Below are 17,908 nucleotides of genomic sequence, written 5' to 3'. Positions count from 1 at the left end.
CATTTGAACTAAGCATATGTGAAAAACACTAGTTTCCAAGCTAAGCTAACTCCCTTGCTTGTCTGAATGTCTAAATATTCAGCACCACTGAATATTTGGGTATTTTAACCATTAATATACACGGAAAAGCATTAATATACACGGAAAAGCAGAAGTACTTAGAAAATCTTACTACAAGACAGTTATCACAGATCAATTCAGGAAATGTGTTTTTTTCTTCAACAACACTGAAGAAACATAAAGGTAAATGTACATGTTTATTTAACTTAAGCAGTATCTATATACCTACCATAGATGGTGAGAATAGAAATATCATGTCAACTTCGTCTATAACACTGATCTCCCGACAGGTATGATAACCTTATTTCAAATGTAATTAAACCTAGAAATCTAAAGTCAAGCACTATTTTAATAAATAATTGCATTATAATGCTTTGTTATTATATTGCTGACTGAGGTCATTAATATAGACGCATACTATGGACTGGAAGAATGGAGTTCCTCAATTTTTGCAACTTCCAACACCATTGCAACAGCTGCAATATTTAGTTGAGGTGCATGAAGGCTAGTGACACACAGACTGACTCTGGGTTGTTCTCACTCCCCCTCCCCCATTTTCAGATGCTCATGCCCAGAAAGGCCCCACGGGAAGTGTGGTTTGTTACTGCAGTAGTGAAGCCATCAAGTAAAAGACAACTATTGTAACCTGGTGACAAGCCTATTCAAAACTAACAACTCCCTTGGCACTATTTGCTCCTTCTAAAGCAGGTATGAGCAAACTTTTTCATTGGGGCCTACTTTTCATCCCTGCGATTAGCAGGGCCCCTAACCTGTGTAATATAATCCAAAGCAAAGGATATTTCGGTTATATTCATGTGAAAAAAAATGCTTTCAGCATGTGTAAGAAAATAAGAATGTAGAATGTAAAAACTTTAATGGGTATAAAGATATGCATACGCATACGTACAACCTAACACATTTCAACATGTTTTAATGAAATGGATGAGACTAACACTGAGGAGCCAATTGTGCGGCAACCCCTTATGAAACGTCGTATCTCCCACCCCCTGGGGCCTGCTTTCCACTTTGTGTACCCCTACCCAAAGGCACAGCGCCTGCGATTGCCTGGAGCATAGGTGCCATCCAGTGCTCCCTGTGAGACAAGTAGCGAGGTGGCCACCCAGAAGCAGTTCAGATTAGCAGAGTGCCCACAGCCACCCACACTGGGCAGCGTGTATTCCTATGCACTCTCCCCACTGACGGAAACAATGGGAGGGAACATTGTGGCCAATGTCTTCACTAGCCAGGGGTGGTGGCAAAGCCACTGATGGGCGGGTGCGTGTGAAAATGTCCCAAGCGGAGCTGCCCCAGGGCCTGGCAATTAAAATTGATCCAGGCAGCCCAGCCACCAGTGGCCCCGGCCCTATAAGTCTCTGCCAGACCCCCACCGGCACACGTCGTGCAGCCCGAGCCCTTCTGCCCACCGCCCGCCCTCGCCAGGCCGGAGGCTCGCACCAGACTGCGGGGACTGCACGCAGCCCCGTATCAAACCCCTCGGGTGAGGCTGGGGGGTTGAGGGGGGGAGGGGACGGTGAACGAGAGTTCCCATCCCCTGCCTCGCTCCGCCCCGTCCTGGATCAGGAGGCGGGGTCGGGGTCGGGGTCGGGAAGCTCCGCCCCTCGAGCGCCGTTGCTAGGCTACCGAGCACGAAAAACGCGTGGAGCTTTTCTCCTAGCAACCTCCCGTAAAGGACTCCCCTGTCGCGTCCCTGAGTTGGAAGGCTGGTGCTTTACGGACCGTCGTGCGAGCTCCCTCCCCACCGCCCCCTTGTCGTGCGTGAGACGACTGACGCCCTCCTGGGCAGCCATGTCCGCCCCGGGGCGGGCGGGGGAGCCGGACCGTACCCTATTCGTGGGGAACCTGGAGAGCCGCGTGCGGGAGGAGATTCTCTACGAGCTCTTCCTGCAGGTTCTGGCCGGGGGTGTGGCCTGGCAAGGGGGCGGGGTCAAACCGGTGGAATCGGGGGTGGGACTTGGTAGGAGGCCTGGCGGGAGGCTGGTGGGGGCGTGGCCTGGAGGGCGGGGGCGTGGTCTAGTTGAGATAGGTGGAAGGTGGGGTCATGGCGGGGGAGGGGGTCAGTGGAATGTGGGTGCAGGGCCCAGGGGTGGGTCCTACCCTCTAGGTGTTTGTGTGGGGGGCTGGCCTTGATGCAATGGCAGGGCCTTGCCTTAGGGGCAGGTTTGGGGTGTCTCTGTGGTGGAGTGTGGAGAAGGGGGTACATGCAGCACTGTTGTGGACCTCAGCTTGTGCGGTTTCTGGGCCCTCACCTGTGTCCAACAGAGCAGGCTGAAGAAATCACTTCCTGCATACAGGGTCTGGGTCTTGTTCCATTTGCCAGCCTGGGATTGAGGATGCTGGCATTTTGTCCATATTTTTTCTCTCAAACGCGTTTGGTGCCTGTGTGTGCAAGTTACATTCTTGCTTGTTACCTTTTAAATATTGAGGTGGAGATCAGTTTCTGTGGCGAGTGTGAACACTTTTGCATGTGAACATCAGAAATTCACTGGCATGATGCTTCCCCTCCTTGACAATAAAGAAAAAACAATTATAGAAGAAACATCTTGGCCTTTTTCTTATTTTAGGAGGTTCAGTCCTTCCTTATGGCCTCTGCTATGTCATAATGCTTGAGTTAGCTTTCTCCAGAGAGATTACAAAAATCATCCATCTGGTCTCCCATTAGCAGTCACTTTGGTGTTGCTCCCTGCATTTAAACAGCGTTGTGCTACGAATGATCTCTAATGAGACAGTCCATCATGCTATCCCAGTGGAATTAAATTGGAATGACACTCCCAATGTGCAGTCCTTTACCCCAAAATAGATCTTGTGTATGAGCTACCACAATTATCTGATCCTGGCTAACCGTGTATATCTAGTAGAATTAACTTTTGTCATATGCTTTCTCAAGAGTTCACAGAGGTGTTTTCTTCCTCCGTACTCTCCTTCTCTCTTCCCCTATATATGTTCCTTTATTCTTATTTTTGTTGTGGCAGGATGTGTTCCTCTGCAGTGTTGTCTTCTCCTCTCTCCTGGAGAGTGTAGAATTTAGTGGGGTAGCATCTCTTCATCCAAAAACACTCCTAAGGCTTTTGTTCCTAAACCTGATTTCTTGTATCATAGTGTTTTCACATATAACATTTAACAGAAAAGAAGTTATAAATGCTATTCTTTTTACATTTTTATAGCTATTTGTGTATGTAACTTTGTTCAGGACCCAATTATATTTTATTTATAAACAGGGAGATCCACATATAAAAGACTGATCATCAGAGCACATGGCTTGTTACTACTGGTTCTTGAAGAACCTCATCATCTGCATTAGACATCCTGAGCAGCAGACTGGACACCTGTACATTTTAGGAAACTTGCAGATTAGGAAAAAAAAATACTTCAAGATTCCAAGAACTCAGGGGAAAAAATGATCTTATTCTGCTTGAAAGAAGTCGGTGGCTGATTTGCCATTACTTTGAAATGTACCTTCCTTTTATTACTAAATACTTCAAGATGTTTAATAAGGCAAGATTACCTTCCGGAAAACTCCCTGCGCAGGATAGTCTGGATTGAATCTTCTGCCTAGCTTGATCATCATTTTGTAGCAATACATTTAGAAACTAATGGTACTGTACATTATTTTTGTTCCTTAATATTTGCCTTACTTCATCTTTTGTATTTTCCATTTTCTTCTGGAAAAAAATACTTTGAGAAAAAAGTGTGTGCAGTCATTTTATTTAATCTAGTGCCAAATCATAGATAGCTTGTAACAATATACTGCAATCAGATTACATTAATCCAGAATTCCTAATGTCCTTAATAAGGATCTTTAATGTCCTCAATATGATAACATGGAGTGGATAATGTGACTGCCAACTCAGCACCATCAATCAACAGGATTATTTCCCTAGACAGAAAAATTCTGATTTTACTTCTTGCTAAGGAGCATCTAAAATGCTGAGCATTATATTAAGCAGACATGCAGAAAACAAAACTGATTTGATTTTCCTTTGTGCTTAAGTGATCTCCATTTAGCCTGTGCACATATTTGAAAATGTAAGCCTCTGGCAGCTTGTGCAGGAACAGCAGGTTTAGAATTGCTGACAAACCAGGCATGCAGCATGCTACCTTGGCTAAAGCAGACCATGATTTTGAGTATGTCTGACTCTGGTGCACCAGAAATTTCATTTCATCAGTACTTCTCACAAATAAGTCACTCATTTAAGACCAAAAGTCCAATGGCTGTATAACATTAGTGCATTCTTCATGACTCTACCTAGTGAATTGAACAGCAATTTGACCAATCCCAAAACAGCAATGTCTTGAGATATGTGTCCCCACTACAGATGAGCCAACTGTAATATGACCATGCTTGAGCATTCATGGCCTATGGTTGGAGGGCTCCTCTTGTCACTTCTTCTTATTCTGTTAAATCAACATTTTAGAAGTGGAACACATCTGAAAGGGAAATGCTGATTGAGTTGACTAAAACACTAGTTCATTCTTCTCTTCTGTAGTGGAGGCTGACTGTTTTGGATGCTATTTTATGTAAATGACTACTTGTTTTAAAATCAGGAATCAGTATATTTGGATGCATGATCATTTTAAAGTTGGTTCTTCTAAAAATATTTGGCAAGTACTGAAAGGGTACAAATGGTACAGAGATGGATGCTTTCTCTATGGAGGCATGTGAGCCTAATCTTCATATAAGCTACAACATATCCCTAATTGTTGCCAGTGTCTCTTGTTTTACTTTGTTAGTGATGATAGGTGGGCAATGTTTGAGTGAAAACTGATTGTTTTTTGTATAGGTTCAATTGCAGGTAACAGTGGAGCCACCAGCCCAAGTTTGCTATTCCTACCACAGGGATTTTTTTTTAAGTAACTGATCAAAACTGAACAATAATGTCACTTGTTACCTGACGTTAATGCAAGCTGCAACATAGATGGGGACCTTGTTACATGTAGCTGGTATTACTCAAGATTTGAATTTCACTAACAGCATCCAAAGGTTCAGTTCAGGATTGTGCTAGCTGGTATTCAGGCAGAAGATAATTTCTGCCACAAATAATTTAAAAAGATAGAGAAAGTGTGATGACAAGGGGATCAGGGCAAGTGATAAGCAGGGCTGTTCCCAGGTAGAGGAAGCACCTGGGGTAACCCCCTGTCAGTGCCCCAGGCCTGGGTCCTTCCGACGACTGAGGCCTTTCCCCTCCTTTGCTCTGCCTTTGCTTGCTTTTCCCTTCCCCCAGTAATGGGGCTGGAGTATTACCTGGGGCTGGATGTTGTGTGTGAGGGTGATAGAAGCAGCAGGGGGGTTGTCTCCCTTGCCCCACTCACCATGTGGGTGTCAGGAGTGGCAGTGTGCTCTACACTGCTGCCCTCCCATCCCACGGCAGAGAATCTAGGTTCAATGGGCCAGGAGAATGGCAGAGCAAGGGAGGCTGCCACTCTTGCTGCCAATGTAGTGGGGGTTGGGGCAGGGGAGGGACACAGCCTGTTGCTGCTACGGCCACTGTATGCAACTTCTGGCCTCAGATAGTCCTCCTCCCCAAGACCCCCCAGTCCATAGGATGGCTAGGGCAGCCACCGCGGGGGCCCCAAAAGCATGTGGCCTGGGGCGGCTGCTTCACTTTGTCCTATGGACAGGATGGCTCTGATGATAAGCACACATCAACTAGAAGGTTTGTTACCTTCAAACACTTGCACAGCTGACCTTTGCTTGCAAGCGCCCCAAGTATGGAGCTGATTGGATGCAGTCTGTAAAGAATGATATACATGCATAGTCAGGATGATATAGGGAATGTTAAAATTGCGCATGCTTACATTTTGTATAGGTCTATCCATCACTAAATATTCATGAATGAAATAAACATTCAAACCGGGGAAAAAAGGCTATTCTCTACTAAGGATTTATAAGAAAATAATATAAGTTTCTTGCAGGCTGGACCATTAACCAATGTGACAATATGTAAGGACAAAGAAGGAAAACCCAAGTCTTTTGGATTTGTCTGCTTTAAGCACACAGAGTCAGTGCCTTATGCTGTAGCTTTGCTGAATGGAATTCGTTTATATGGAAGACCAATTAAAGTACGGTACCGATTTGGTAGGTTTAGTAGTGGCTCTTCTCTGTCATTGTAGAATGTTATCGTCACACAGCTGTGTGACATGCAAATTCTTGATTTACTGTATTTTTTTACAAGATGGGTTACAGGATTAACAGAACTTAATCTGTTTTCTGAGAAGGAGATAGTTTGTTCATAGTCACCTAGCAAGGGATCAAATATTTGTGTTTCTAAGTTTAATAAGACAGGAAGGCTGGGGCTTCAGAATATAATTTAATATAATAATATAATATTATATTGTATATAATATAATAATCAGAATATAATAATTCACCAGAGAGAATATACTGAGGACAACAAGATGCCAACAAATTCTGATCACAGCGATGTAAATCTGGAGACAGTAGAGTCACCCTGAATTTACATCAGTGTAACTGAAAACAGAACTTGGCTGAGAATGTTTATAGTACAGTATTTTATCACGTTTGCATGCCAAGTTTTTTCTTGAGGCAAAAAAGGGGTGTGTAGACTACTAATATATGCCTGTGTTTACCTTTTTTAAGATAGAAAATACTGCCATTAAAGAAGTACTGTTAAATTGAGTTTAACTTTTAATTTTGTGTTTAAGAAATTTTATAAACTTATGACTCATAGAAATGATTCCACTAACATTTATGGGAAAAAAATCCAGTTAAAATATAAATTGAGCCTCTCTAATCCAAAATACTCTTGTCTGGCAAACTCTGTAGTCTATCATGATTTCAGTTAGTCAGACGACCACTTATGGGTGTGGCCAAGTTTCCCATGGTCTCATAAAGTTTCTTTACAGCCACCAGTCCTGGCTCTGAGTGTTTTGTGCTGTTCCTTAGCTGTAATTTACCCCTAAATGTCTTCTAAGAACCCAGTAAGCAGTGGAAGTGTTGGTAATGTGCTAGAACATATTGACCTCCTGTTGTCCAGCAAATTTTCTTGTCCAACAATGGTCATGTCCCGAGGGTGCCAGACAAGAGAGGTTAAACCTGTATTTAAAAAACAAATAATTTTCTTGCAGTGTTTACAACCCACACGTTTAATTACTCACAGCCTGCATATCTTGTTCACAGTCCAGCCTACATTGTTCCTTATCATTAGTGAAGCTGCACCATTGGTGTGTTACAGCTAGGAGGTTTGCAGTTCTTTGCTAGCTATTTAATCATACACAATATAAAAATGTACAGATATTGTACACAGTAAAGTAATTTAATACTTAATTCTGTCAGATACAATTCACCATGAGTGGAAAGTCTGTCATAAGTAATAAACTTGACATTCAAACTGTAATAATCTGAAGAGAGTACAGTAATATATATGGGTTACTGCATTCAAAACTAGAAAACAAGTTTCCTTTAATATTCCAGTAAAATGTAACTATATATGTGATATATATTATTATATTTCAGTAATGACCTATTACTCTCAACAGCAATAAAAGTGTGCTGAAATGCTGCACGAAATATTTCTCCTTCATATTCTCTTCTACATATTTTTTCATTAATGCATGGGTATTTGGATTGATCTCAGTGAAGTTTGCCATTGACTTTGGTGAGATCAGGATTTGGTCTCCATGTCCCCAGAGTTTCAGCTGGAGAACTATCCAAACCATAAGTTAAGAATGGCATTTCGGATTTTACTTTTTTAAGATGAAAAGAACACTTTCCAGTAATTTATTTCTAAATTTAAACCACCAATTAAAATTTGTCACAGTGAATGTCCTCCATATGCTATGTTTCTTTCTAGAAAATTTACAATCTGTCACTGAGTCATATTCTGTGTGAGCCACCAAGAAAGATGCAACCAGGACAGTCCACTTTAACACAGTGTCTAGGCTTTTTAGTACTACAGTTAAATTATTTTGAGAGAGGTGGAGAACTTGACTGAAAATTAAACAAGAAAGAGCATAAGAAAGAGTATAAATATCCAGAAAATAGAAAGAGAAATACTTGCTAGAGAACTCTAACTTTGGGACTACTCAGAGTATTTACAAAAAGTGAACAGAAGAACAAACAAATCTTAATTGTTGAAAGTGTGTTGCTTTCAGACAAAGTCTTTATGTTACCTAAACACTGAGGCTGTGTGTACACTACAGGAATCTGTCAACAGAAGTCACTGTCGGAAGAGATTTCTCAACCAAACTTCTGTCTGCAGAGCACATTTATACATAAAAGCAACTCACTCTGTCAATACGTTCTGTCGACAGAAAGTGGCCAGACTCTCCTTCTGCTTCCTTGGCAGAAAGGGCCCTGGTGACCCGGAAGACAGGCTTGCATGGATGGCAAACCCTTTCTGGAGCCCTGGCCCAGTGCACCCTGCAGTGTGCCTCCCCCACCCCTTGCAGACCTGTGTTCCTTGCCCATGTCCAGGCTTGCCTACCTCCTGGAGGGACAGCAAAGCTATTGCAGGGGTCCCATGCTTGTTGAGAGAGAGTTTCATCTGTCAAGTGAGCAATGCAGCCAGAGCAGTCCCTGGGCTTGTAGAATCTCACACACAGATGCTGCAGCTTTGCTGCACCATATCCCAGCCCTCCTTCTCTTCCTCCTCTAGAAGGGCAAGGCCAGCTTCATCTACCCTTTTATGCCTTGGCTTATGAGGCTCTACAATGGACACCTTGGACCCCACCCAGGAACTGATTAATACCCATCTCACCTGGGCACAGAACCAGGTGGAGTGTGCCTTCGGGCATGTGAAGGCGTGCTTCAGGTGTCTCCTGACATGCCTGGATGTGGGAGACAACAATGTCCCCTAAGTTGTGGGGTTGTGCTGTGCCCTCTACAACCTTGTGGAAGGGAAGGAGGAGGCCTTCCTCCTGGCGTGGGAGCTGGATGCCAGCTGCACCTAAGAACAGCCAGGTGCAGCCCACATCCACCAAGCCCTGCAAGACGGGCTGCAGATCTGAGAGGCACTGAGGGAGAGATTCTCCCATGGACCCCAATAACCACTCCCCAGGTGTCACTAGTGGGGGCCTTGGGCCTGTAGACCCACCCAGTCTGCACTAGGGCCCCTCCCATTACCCACTCACCACTCCCCAGCTCTTCCCCAATAATGAGGGACATGGAGGTGCTGAAAAAATAAAACTTTTACTGTTGAAACTGGACAAATGTGTGCAATTTTGAACATATATACATGGCGGGGCTTGGGACAGGAGATTGGGGGGGGCATTCAAACTTCAGTGGGGGTGCTTGGACAGGGGATGGCAGGCTTCAGTCCAGGGAGGTGGGGGGAATGAGCAATGTCGGCCGAAGGGTCCCCTCCCGCTGTGGGTTCAGGGTCCCTGTTGGAACTGTTTTGGAGCCAGGAGCACAGGGAGGTATGGGCGGGGAGAGGCTGCAGTGGGGTTGGGCTTGGTGGGGGAAGCCTGGAGGGGCAGGCATGGCAGGGGAGGGCCTTAGGTACAGGGGGGCAGCCATGGACAGAAACCAGTGGGCAAGGTCCAAGACACCTGAGGGGATGTTTGGTGGGGGTGCAGCTGTGGGGGGCAGGGAGGAGCAGGGGTGGTGTGCGTGGGTGGCTGGGCCATCTGGTTCTGCCAGACACCAGCAATGGCATCTAGGCAGGACATCAGTTTGTCCTATGCCCATGCCTGTCACTGCCAGGCCCATGCCCACCATGGCTTGTCAGTCCACAGCTGCTGCTCCATGAGGTTGGTAACTTGCCAGAGGCCCCCTTGGTCCTCCTCACCCTGGTGCTGAACCCGCTGGCCACGGGCCTGTCCCCGCCACAGCCTGGTGCCAACATGTCCCACTGCTGGTGGTACCGGTGGCATGCTTGCTTCTGGCTCTGGCTCCTCCATGTGGCTGGCTGGCCCTGGTGGGGAGGTGGGGCTGGACCAGCCTTCCAACATTGCAACTGTAAGGGAGACGAGGAGAGATGGTGAGTCCTTCCCACCACACGGCCCTTAAGGCCTGCCCCTCACTGCCCTGCCCCCTCCACAAGTGGCAGCCCCCCATCTTCTGGCTGCCACACCCCAGGAACAGGGCCGTGCCCTGCACCCTTCCCATCACCCTGCCCAACAGGCTGCAGTCAAGGGGGGTCTTCCGGCCACAGTGGGGTCCCTGCATGGGTGGCAGATGTGCTGGGCACTACCTGGTCCCCTGGGGGAGCCCCCCCACATGCATGTGGCTGGGGCGTTGTCCATGGAAGTGGATGCTGTCACCTGTGGGCATGCCCATGAGCCAAGGGTTGCAGTCCTCTGTGGTGTGTCGGGGGTTGATCCGTCTCTCATGTGGCTGTCCATCTCCCAGCCATGTCAGGGGCAAGTGGGGCTCCCCTCCCCTGGGACCCATGTGGCCTCCTGTGGAGCTGGCAGCAGGCCAATGCCCATGCCCGGAGGCTGCGTGGTTGGACTGGGTGGAACACTGCCTTGTGCACATGTGCATGTACTGGGCCTGCAAGGTGGGATCCTGCCTAAGCCAGCCTGGTGGGGCGTGCGGCATGTCCTGCCTTCACCCGCTCCCTGTGCCCTGGGATGTGTGCCCCGGGGGTACTCACCGAAGAGTCCCTCAAAAAGGCCCAGGGAGGCCCTGTAATGTGCCCTGGCTGGAGGAGGTGCCTGACTCCAGGGTGATCACGAGGGTCCCCTCGCTGCCGACAGAGGGAGTGTTGCCCTCTGTCTGTGGCTCGTCCTGGGCTGTTGCTCCTGTGTGAGGGGCTCTGGCTGTGGAGGGGCAGCCTCCTCAGCCATGTCCAGGGACTTGCAGGAGGGGAAGTGTCCTCTGGCCACAGGAGCTCATGCGCTTGCCCAATGTGCCCCCGACCAGCGTGTCACATCCAGGGCCCAGGTATAGCCTCCTGGTGCAACTCCTTTATTTTTGCCCACACCTGTCCCATGGTCCTGGCAGGGTGGCTGCACGCTCCCTCTTTGGCAGCTGGGTCAAGCAAGATGGTCTCTTTGGATCGGAGGCCCAGCTGGTCCTGAATGTCAGGCTCCATCCATGAGGAGGCCCATCTACTCATGTCCTGAGGTGGGTCCGGGGGGTCTTCTCCCCACTCCTTGGAGGGAGCGGGGGGCCGTGGGATGGCTGTGATGCCGCCATGGTGCTTGTGTGGCCGCCGGGAGTGGCTGCGCAGCAGGCAGTAGAGAGTGTGGTGCCTCTGGTGCTCGCATGCTGCCTTCTTCCTCCTTCCAGGTTTCCAGGGCTCCCTGTACCTTTAAGAGTGGCCGGAGGTACAGGCCATATAGCTGTGATTGTGGTGGACAGGGCATCTCCTGGCTCCAGATGGCTGGAGTCATGGAAGACTATTCTGTCGACAAAAGTCCCCTCTGGAGCAACTATATTACAATTTTGTCAACGGAATCTGTTGACAGAGGCCTTGTTGGGGAGAGACATAAATCTATCAGGAAAAGTGCTGCGTTTTGTCGACAGTATGTCAACAGAATGCATTTTAAGTGTAGACGCTCTGGGGGATTTGTCAACAAAACACCTGTTTTGTTGGGGAAAATCCTGTAGTAGCCTGAGGGGTTATGTAAACATATGGTAATAATGTGTGTTGTGTACTAAATAAAACCTATAGGATTTCTAGTCTATTGAAACTAATGGGATATAATATTTTACATTCAAAATAGGATTACTGGATCAGAATGGTTGTGTTGTCATAGGGTAACATTTTCTAAGAGTGCATGAGTTTTTAGCAGCCTAAGTCCTATTGACTTTCAATGAGATTTGATCTTCTGCCTATGTCTCTTTTGAAAAGGGACTTAGGCTCCTGATTCTCTTAGATACCTTTGAAAAATTTACCCAGGAATTAAGGAAATAAATTCTACAACAAAGTTCTGAGTTTTAATTTCAGTTACACTGTTGTTAAAACAGAAGCACAACACCACTCACAGACATGAGGTCATGTGACTGTTCAGCTAATGTTTTTATGCAGTTACAGTCAGACTATGGAATTTTAATCTTCTGTACAGTGGTGTCTTTCAGCTACAAGTGCTTTGCTATAAAACAGCTCGCTTTGTGTCTGTCCCACAACCGAATTAGGAGAGTTTATTTTTAAACCGGTTACAATGATAGTTTGTATATGAAATAAAACAAATGTTACCTTTTTTTTTCCTCCCTCCAGGGAGTTCCCATTCACCAGAGTTAAATAGCTCAAGCCAAGGTTTTGAGAACTGGGTTGACATGTATTCACCAACATATAGGTAATGAAGAACATTTGTGAAATTATCATTGAAAAGTCTTTAAGATACTGCATTGATTGTTTTAAATAAAATGTCGTTACCCTTAATTTAATCTGCCTAGTGAGATAGTGCAATCAATGGGTGAGGAGAAGGAGTTGAAATAGCTTTCACAAACAAAAAAAGCATGTATTTTTAAAGTAAATCTCCAATATACAGATAGCTTAGTAGTTAGAGCATTGGCCTTATAAAGTTAGGGTTGTGAGCTCAGTCCCTGAGTGGGCCTTTCAAGGGTCTGGGGCTGGTTAGATATTTAAAAAAAAAATCTGTCAGCAATGGTGGTAGGACCTGCTGTGAGTGCAGGGGAGTAGGTTCAGTGATGATTTGAGGTCCCTTCCAGCTCTGTGATACATATAACCATGTTTTGATATGTATGTATATCTCCATGTTTCAAATATACTAAATTTCATCCTGTAAAATGATGATCCAGCTAACTAAAATCATGCCAGGTTACAGATGTTGATGGACAAGAGAGTGCCAGGTTAGAGAGGTTCAACCTATACCAGAGTTACAAGCTGACCGGTCAACTACACTTTTCATTTGGACTGGAAGTATACAACCAGGCGTCAGCAGAAACCAATAAGCCTAAAAAACTCAGTAGAGTACCATGTTAAACTTTTTCTTTTGCATAGTACATTTTCGAAGCTGTGTTAAATCAAAGTTCAGTTGTAAATTTTTGAAAGAACAACCTATGCAGTTTTATTGAGTTACCAACATTTCAGAGTTACGAACCTCTATTCCTGAAGTGTTTGTAACTTTGAAGTTCAAATGTAGTATACTGGATAGGTGGGGGGGGGTGGCTTTTGGTGTGAAACATCTTTTATTTTAAAAGCTGTAAACCATATCAGAATCTGCATATTTTCTGTGTATTTTGAGTCCATCCTTGGTAGCTGGTTATGCTGTTGGGAACCATATTACCTCTGCCTAGACACAGCTCAGCAAACTTGGTTTTTACACTAATGTGTTTGAGCTTGGATCCTGTTACTTTAAATGTCTGGGTGCTTAGATAGATACTATGACAATCCAAAATGACCAGACTGAGTGAAATTTACATTCCACAAAGAAGTATAAATGTTGCAAAATTATTTCAGAGCATTAAATTCACAAAACCTCTTTAAAGTTTTTTTTAAAGGAAAAAAAAACAAAGATAATGGAAGTAATTAAAAAAATCACATTAAATGTGCATCCATAATTTTATGTATACCTACAAACAACAAAGTACATAGACATAAATCAAAATAATGGAGCTTACCTATGAAAACCCAGCCTAGATCTTCAAAGCTTTGGTTTAAAACTGCGGCAGAAGTGTTAAGGGAAATTAAGTTTACTGGGCCTGATCCAAAGTCCTTTAGAGTGAATTTAAGTCTTTCCAGCAACTTCAGTTGACTTTCCAGCAACTTCAGTTAACAGCCAAGTCTTTGCTGAATCCTCTGTTCTAGTTCCTTTGGTTGACATAATTTTGTCATGGAGCTCTTAAATCAAGAGATTTTAACATATCATCTGTCTAGCTGGCTGTATATGATATTTGCAAAATTCAAATAATCGTCTTTTTTTAAAAAAGGAAAAGGAGTTATTTTCACTCATTTATGCTTGTTTTCACAGGAATCAAGAGTTTTATGGCAGTCCTCCATTTCCCATTACTCCTTTTCCAATGAACAATACTTTACCTCAGGAATATTCAGTTTTTCAGAAGATGGTAAGTTTGCTTAATGATTACAAATCTGGTTAATATTGTTCCTTCCGTTAAAACAAAATGACTTGTTTGAGACAAAAGACAGCTGAATTCATGTACTAAAGAATATATTTTGTGAATTCTTAGTCGTCATATCCAAATAACAGAGGTGTGTCTGTGTAAAGTATTAACATACCAGGGAGTACAAAAAATAGGTATTTTGTTTTCTTACATGGTGCTTGTATAGCACATTAAAATAGAAGCCTTGTCAGAGCTTCAGTACTTGGTTACCATTCAAAATTTTAATCCTACTCTAACATGGGCTTCCTCAAGTTGAGGGAGTCCCATTGTTTGGAAAATAAGGCACCTTATATTAGTTCCTGAATATGGATTTTAGTGCCCAGAATTTGGCAGCAAACATTGTGGGCTGGATTCTGTACTGCACTGTGGTCCATTTAGGCTGACAATATTAAAGATAATGGATCTGCTAAAATAGGGCATACTTTTAGTGCTTTTCCAGATAAGTTGGGAGTGTGCTGAGAGTATACCTAGGGGAATGCGGCCTAAATGCCACTGCAGTCCAAAGCTGCTAAAGCTGCCCCAGGCATATACTGGAGCTGACTTAAAGATGCCTTAACTTAGTCAAAAACCAAACTTAAAATTTGGGAAGGCACACAAATGACATAAAACCACTTTTCTGCCCCCAAACCCTTTCCTCTTCCCCCAGCATGTGCTTGCATCAACAAACATTTATAATTTTTGTTGTAGTCACTGTTTCTGCTTGTGTGAAACAGAGACTCTGATAAATTGGGTCTAACGTTTGCCTTCGTTTTCTTATCTGTAAAATTGAGATAGAGTAGACCCTTGACTTGTACGGGAAATACACTCCTAGAAAACCAGGTGTAATTCGAAATTTGTGCAAGTTGAGTCGGGGCAGGGCCACCAGCTCACCCCCAGCTGCTGCTGCTGCTGAAGCGGGGAGGCAGGTGATCTCCCTGTGAAGGGGGAAGAGAGCGAGCGGAGTACTTTGCTCCACCAGCTCAGTCCCAGGGTCCCTTGTTGTAGGCCTGGTAAGCTGGTGGAGCAAAACACTCTGCCAGCTGTCTTCCCCCTCCCCAGGGGGTCACCTGCCGGCCACAGCAGTGGCTACTGGGGCTGAGCTAGAGGAGGGCCTTGCTCCACCAGCTCAGCAGCCCTTTAACAGGGGGATTCCCTCTCCTCTCCTTACCCTCAGCAGTGACACCCTGGCACAGGAGCTTCCGCTGGGGTTCGCCTCTGATCATGCTAACCTGAGATATGCGCAGTTCAAATGCATGTATCTTGGGGGTCCACTGTATTCAGCTATCCTGCAGATTTCCACAGATACTTAATATTTTTGTAGCTCTGTGAAGATGGAAAAGCATTATAATAAGATAATAACTTATGGTTATAAAATGGTACTAACCTTTTCATTGTAGATGCAATGGTGCATGCAGAGTTAATCTTTGTCTTGTTAGAACTTAGTGCAGTATGTAGGGTTTTCAGTTTTGTCTCAGTTGTCAAGCAATTAACACAAAACAAATAAACTACATTAAAAATAGCTGTGGTTCATCACAGTTTTAATCATACTATTAAATAACAGAATACCAATTTTAATTTATTATAAATATACTTGGATATCTTCCTACATTTTTAAAATATTTATTTCAGTTACAACACAGACCACACAGCGTACTATGCTCACTTCATTCTCTTTTATTACAAATTTTGTACTGTAAAAAGAAATATAAAATAGCATTTTACAATTTCTTGCAGTTTCTTCTTACAGATCCACTCAGTCCTACTTCTTGTTCAGCCAGTCACTCAGGCTATGTCTAGATTACAGCGATTTGTTGACAGAAGATTTTGTTGGAAGATATCTTCTGACAAAATTTCTGTTGCTAGATTATGGCCAAACTGCCAAGCGGATTTGACAGTGTGGTTGGACTGCCCTGCTGCTCTCTTGACAAAATGGCCAACTGGAAGCAGAGCAGACGGGGCTGCCTGGTGCCCTGGAAGCCCTGTCTGTCAACAGAGGGCTTGCTGGAATGTCCAGACCGGCCTTCTGTCCACAGATCTCTGTCCACAGATCTCTGTCAACAGAGGCGTTATGTCTTGTGGAGAGTGGGATAAGACTGTCAACAAACAGCTGCATTCTGTTGATTTATTGTCAACAGAATGCCTTGGGAATCAGGACACTCTCCTGGTTTTGTTGACAAAACCCTCTAGTGTAGACATAAGCAAGCAAGCTTTTTTATATTTATGGGAAATAATGCTGCCTGTTTCTTATTTACAATGTAACCTAAAAGTGAGAATAGACGTTCATATGGCACTGTTGTAACCAGTGTTGCAAGGTGTTTACTCGTCCATTATGCTAAACATTAATATGCCAATTAGTGCAATCTACAAGCTGAAGCATGGTCTTTGAAAACCCTTTTTACGGTGCAAACATTTAATCAAAAACTGTACACTTTGTATTGTTATAATTGAAATCAAAGTTTGAAAATGCAGAAAAAATACCCAAAATAAGTATAATAAATTTGAGTTAGTAGTCTATCATTTAATACTATGTTTAAATCTGTGATCAGTTGCAACTTTTAAAAATCTTGCAGTTGTGATTTTTCTAATTGTTTGACAGCCCTACTAATATGATATTCATAAGTGAATTTTTGTTTTTTCAGATGAACCATTTTTTAACACAACAGTATGCTGTGTACAGTCCAATGGAACAGCAGTTTCCTTACTACCAGATGACTCCACCACCACCTTCAGTTGTGCCCATGCTGCCGTATATGAATCCTGTGGAGGCTTTTAAAGCTGGGCAAAGCTCTTTTGAGTGGGTTCAACCACAATCGAGCGACTGTGAATCATACTCAGCTAATGAAAATGCTTGTAAAAGAAAAAGAGAGCCGCTAACTAGTGATAGTGACAGTAGCATGGATAATGACAGAATAAAACAAAGAGAACATGGCCAAAAACACAGGAAGTGTAAAGTCAAGAAAAAAAGGCACTAGTATTATGTGACTGCATTCAGTTTTTTTTTAAATGCACTTTGTTTTGTTCTTTTTTATTTGAGAGTGAGCATCTCTCTCATTTTTGCACTTTACATAAATGGATTCTCAAGATTCATGGCTATTTTTGAAATGTAGTATATATAAAGTATCCTGACATTGCAGTTAATCTTAATATATTTGGAGGAAGAAATCCTTCTAAAAGATAACAGAAAGGTGTTGTAAAAGTTGAACCTCCTAATAAAGAACAAAAGCAGTTTTGTTCCCCTTATTTTTTCATTAAGTCATGACAGTGTTATTCCACTAATATATGATGTTTTCAGCTTTAGTTATCCAGGAGTATTATACCTGTGAGTTGGAGTAAGAAGTCTGTAGGATGGCTTTAAAAGAAATGTTAAAGCTGAGTAGTATTAAAGATTCAGGATTTCATACTATAGCTATATTTTGGATTAAGGTATCAAAAACTGTAATTTTTTAAAGTGTAAGAGACTCCTTTGATTTTTAGTTTCAGAGGGATAGCCGAGTTAGTCTAACTTTACAAAAAACAAGCACCTTAAAGACTAACAGTTTTATTTCTTATGTAATGAGCTTTTGTGGGTAAGACTCACTTCATCAAAAATTGTGAGTCTACTAATAATTAAGACTATACATTCCATAAAAATAAATCCACAAAAAGGATGCTCCCTTGCTATAAATGTATCATTCAGTGCTATCTGCTTGCTTTAAAATGAGGAATGCAAATGTTGTGATAGTGGGTGAAGAGGTCTCCTAAATGTAGTAACTGCCTGTGGGAGTAGCTTTTAATCTTTTACTGGAAGGCTAACTTGCAATTCACAAGCAAAACTCAAATGAATTACTATAAAAATTGTATGAAAATAAGAGAAAT

At 43.6% G+C, this 17,908-nt stretch overlaps 1 protein-coding gene across 1 annotated transcript; it reads left to right on the top strand.

Annotated features, from left to right (window-relative positions):
* The first annotated feature begins 1,846 nt into the window (after window positions 1-1,846).
* Window positions 1,847-17,620, top strand: RBM11 (RNA binding motif protein 11). The gene is made up of 5 exons (XM_074983472.1): window positions 1,847-1,968; window positions 5,992-6,154; window positions 12,207-12,285; window positions 13,924-14,017; window positions 16,693-17,620. The coding sequence occupies exons 1-5, from the start codon at window positions 1,867-1,869 to the stop codon at window positions 17,023-17,025; spliced, it is 771 nt and encodes a 256-aa protein (XP_074839573.1). The 5' UTR covers window positions 1,847-1,866; the 3' UTR covers window positions 17,026-17,620.
* The last annotated feature ends 288 nt before the right edge of the window (window positions 17,621-17,908 follow it).

The sequence above is a fragment of the Carettochelys insculpta genome, chromosome 1 (assembly GCF_033958435.1).
Source record: "Carettochelys insculpta isolate YL-2023 chromosome 1, ASM3395843v1, whole genome shotgun sequence".
Classification (NCBI taxonomy): Eukaryota; Metazoa; Chordata; order Testudines; family Carettochelyidae; genus Carettochelys; species Carettochelys insculpta.
The sequence above is the reverse complement of the archived record's forward strand: the minus strand, read 5'-3'. Positions and strand labels throughout refer to the sequence as shown.

What these genes read in the sequence shown, in the direction of transcription:
- RBM11 (XM_074983472.1), top strand. Translation starts at nt 1,867, where the DNA reads ATGTCCGCCCCGGGGCGGGCGGGGGAGCCGGACCGTACCCTATTCGTG. An exon ending in TCTACGAGCTCTTCCTGCAG is followed by an intron (nt 1,969 to 5,991) that starts GTTCTGGCCGGG and finishes AGTTTCTTGCAG; the next exon opens with GCTGGACCATTAACCAATGT. An exon ending in TAAAGTACGGTACCGATTTG is followed by an intron (nt 6,155 to 12,206) that starts GTAGGTTTAGTA and finishes TCCTCCCTCCAG; the next exon opens with GGAGTTCCCATTCACCAGAG.